The sequence below is a fragment of the Impatiens glandulifera genome, chromosome 2 (genome assembly GCF_907164915.1).
Source record: "Impatiens glandulifera chromosome 2, dImpGla2.1, whole genome shotgun sequence".
Classification (NCBI taxonomy): domain Eukaryota; kingdom Viridiplantae; phylum Streptophyta; class Magnoliopsida; order Ericales; family Balsaminaceae; genus Impatiens; species Impatiens glandulifera.
Window position 1 is genome coordinate 2,008,271 of NC_061863.1, and position 2,889 is coordinate 2,011,159.

Consider the following 2,889-nt stretch of genomic DNA (forward strand, 5'->3'; position numbering starts at 1 on the left):
AAATAAAATAATAAAAAAAATTTAAGAAATTACATAGAAACATTTATCGAAAAAAATGATTAGTTTTCCAACATATTCTCACCAACTAATATAGTTTATATTTTCATTAATTTACAACAATTTTGATTATATCAGTTTTTCACTAGCAAAAAATGATGATCATTCATTTTAAATTTTAAGTTAAGACATTCTTAATAATAATAATAAAAACGAACTTGATTAAATAAAGAAAGAAAGTGTGGCCTAACATGTCTTCTAATTTTTATTATATATAGCTTTAGGTAATTGTGTTTTAATTATTTGCACCATATTTACCAATAAAGATGATAATGTCTAAAATATGTTTAATAACATATATAACCTCTGATCTTTAAGGATAAAAGAGGTACAATAGTTAACCTATTAAGATTAAATTGTAAAAGTGGTTTATAATATAACAAATGTCAAGTAAAACCTCTTATATGAGAGTGAAATCATAAGACTTGGGTCAATTTAACTTCCTACTTTTATAAAATAAAATAAAAATAAAAAAAATTATGATAGTTAACATGACAATATATATTAAGTAACTTACTATAAATTAAAAATTACAAACTAAAAAATCAATAAAGGTTAACTATTAATAATCATTGAAAATTGTTCTTCTTGAAAATAAAATTCTCAGGGGAAATGAATTCAAGACAAATTAAAACTAAAAAAAAAAAAAAAAAAGTTTTGTATGTTAGGAAAAAATAACTCAAAAATAAAGAAAAAATCCAAATTCTTCTCCAACAAAAACAAGTTGGTCTTGAAACTAGTCCTCGTCGAAAACTATCCTTCTGTTCTAACAAAAACATCAAATCATTTGACGAAAATCATGCCCAACAGTCTGATGAATCAAGTAATCATCACCATTAGGTAAATCATACATCATCCCATCATGAATTATCATCTGTTGTTGTTGTTGATGTTGATGATGATGATGAGAAGAAGATCTACTAACTTCTTTCTGTCTCCTCAACTCCATAACTTTCCTATGAGAATTCGAATGTTTTGTCAGCATAAAAGTCGGACTCGCAGCGGGTCGGTACTCGGGTACAAGCCGACCCGACTTATATCGAACACCACATGCATTGCATAAAGTCTTCGGACCCATTGGACCCGTCCTCCATTGTGGAGTCTTATCAGTGGCACAATGAAGACACTTCCTCCCATCACTTCCACCTCCACCACCTCCGCCTCCGCCGGTGCCGGAGCCGGAGACATTAATCTCTATTTCCTTCTTCTTACTACCCTTACCAGATTTCTTCCCTAATACGCCGTCGGGAACGTCGGTAGGATCTGGCTCCGACAAGACCACCAGCCTTGAAGTCCAGTCGCCGGGAGCGGCGCGTGAACGCTTGCTACGAGCCTTGCCGGGAACAGGGGCTTCGGGTAGGAGCGCAACCGGGTTCATGGTGTTGTTGCGATCGGGTTCGGGCTCGGGTTCGTAGTCAGGTCGGGTTTTAATACCCGATATCAGCTGGAGCTTTTGCAAGTCTTCACTGGAAAATGATTCCTCCACGAAGCTTGATAGCCACTCCAACTCCTCCACGTGGTCATCGTATTGCTAAGAAGAATAAAAAATATATATTTATTAAATGAAATTAATATTTAGTTTGCACCCATATCTTTAAATATTTTTTTGTAAAGTCTGAAAAAAATAAAATATATTTGTGTTTTTAGAAATCAAAATTAAGACCACTAATTTAATCTATCTAAAGGGAGTAACTTTAATATGTTTTAAAGTACTTCAATTTATTTAATATTGAGTAAATAATTTTATTAATCAACCAACAAAAAAAAGACATCGTATGTCTTAAAAGTGATAAAAAAAAAAATATTTTTATATATAAATTTAATTAAAATAATTTGACAATATAGATAAATTTAGAATTTCTTTTAGGTGAGAAAATAAATCAAGTATTTAATTATGTCATTTAAGTCAATGGTATAAAAATAAGGTTGTTGAAGTAAATACAAAATTACACTCTCATTTCTTTTAACTAAATTATTTATTAACTCAATATAATAGTTTAACATGAATATTGATTAAGAAACTCATAATTCAGTGGTATAAAGTCTGAGTTTCAATAATAATTGAAATATTTAGTCAAATTTTGTGCATGAAGATTTTCAATTTTCATTTCATCAGTCTATAATATTATTTTTTTAAATAATATTATAAAATTCAGAATATCTAAAAAAGTATAACTATAATTTAAAAAGTAACATTTATATACTGTAAATCTTGATTTATCGAGATTATAAGATATATAAACATATTAATTAATATATACTCTTAAATTATTTTAATAAACTAGAATTAAATTAATTACCGGCAAACAGAGATCGGAGAAATGAGAATCGAACAAAGTCCGGCGACCCATAACATCTCCAACAAAATGCTGATCACTTCCAGAGAAGGACGTTGAATTGCAGCTTTCCACGGCAGTAACACCTCCTCCTCCGCCTCCGCCGGCGCCGGAGGAATCAGTGATGACATCAGCAGTGACGAGTCCGGCACCGGCGTCCTCGGCAGAGAAATCAAGAAGGTCGTCGACGGCGAAAAGGTCAGCTGCGGTGGTTTTGGTTTCTGGGTTCTTGTCAAAATGGTCGCCGGAGTTGAAGAATTCGACTGAATCCATCGCCGGAGATGGTGATCGGAGGATTTTTGAGAATGGTGATAGAGGGAGAAGGGTGAGAGAGAGATGGAGATAGAGAGAGAAAGGGAGAAAAAGAAAAAGAGAGTGTGGGGGAGAGAAAGAGTAGGGGAGAGGAGTGAAGGGGGACAAAGCCAACATCTAAAAATGGAGATATTTTGACTGGAAAACATTTTTACTTTATCTAGTAACACCTTGTTTGTTTTCA

At 32.6% G+C, this 2,889-nt stretch overlaps 1 protein-coding gene across 1 annotated transcript; it reads right to left on the reverse strand.

Moving 5' to 3' along the window:
* Positions 1-601: 601 nt before the first annotated feature.
* On the reverse strand, positions 602-2,889 carry LOC124927659 (GATA transcription factor 12-like). Its single transcript, XM_047468115.1, has 2 exons — positions 2,358-2,889; positions 602-1,588 (listed from the first exon to the last, which is right to left on the reverse strand). Exons 1-2 carry the CDS (start codon positions 2,820-2,822, stop codon positions 836-838), a joined length of 1,218 nt encoding a protein of 405 aa, XP_047324071.1. The 5' UTR covers positions 2,823-2,889; the 3' UTR covers positions 602-835.

What these genes read in the sequence shown, in the direction of transcription:
- LOC124927659 (XM_047468115.1), bottom strand. Translation starts at nt 2,822, where the DNA reads ATGTTGGCTTTGTCCCCCTTCACTCCTCTCCCCTACTCTTTCTCTCCC. An exon ending in TCTCCGATCTCTGTTTGCCG is followed by an intron (nt 1,589 to 2,357) that starts GTAATTAATTTA and finishes TATTCTTCTTAG; the next exon opens with CAATACGATGACCACGTGGA.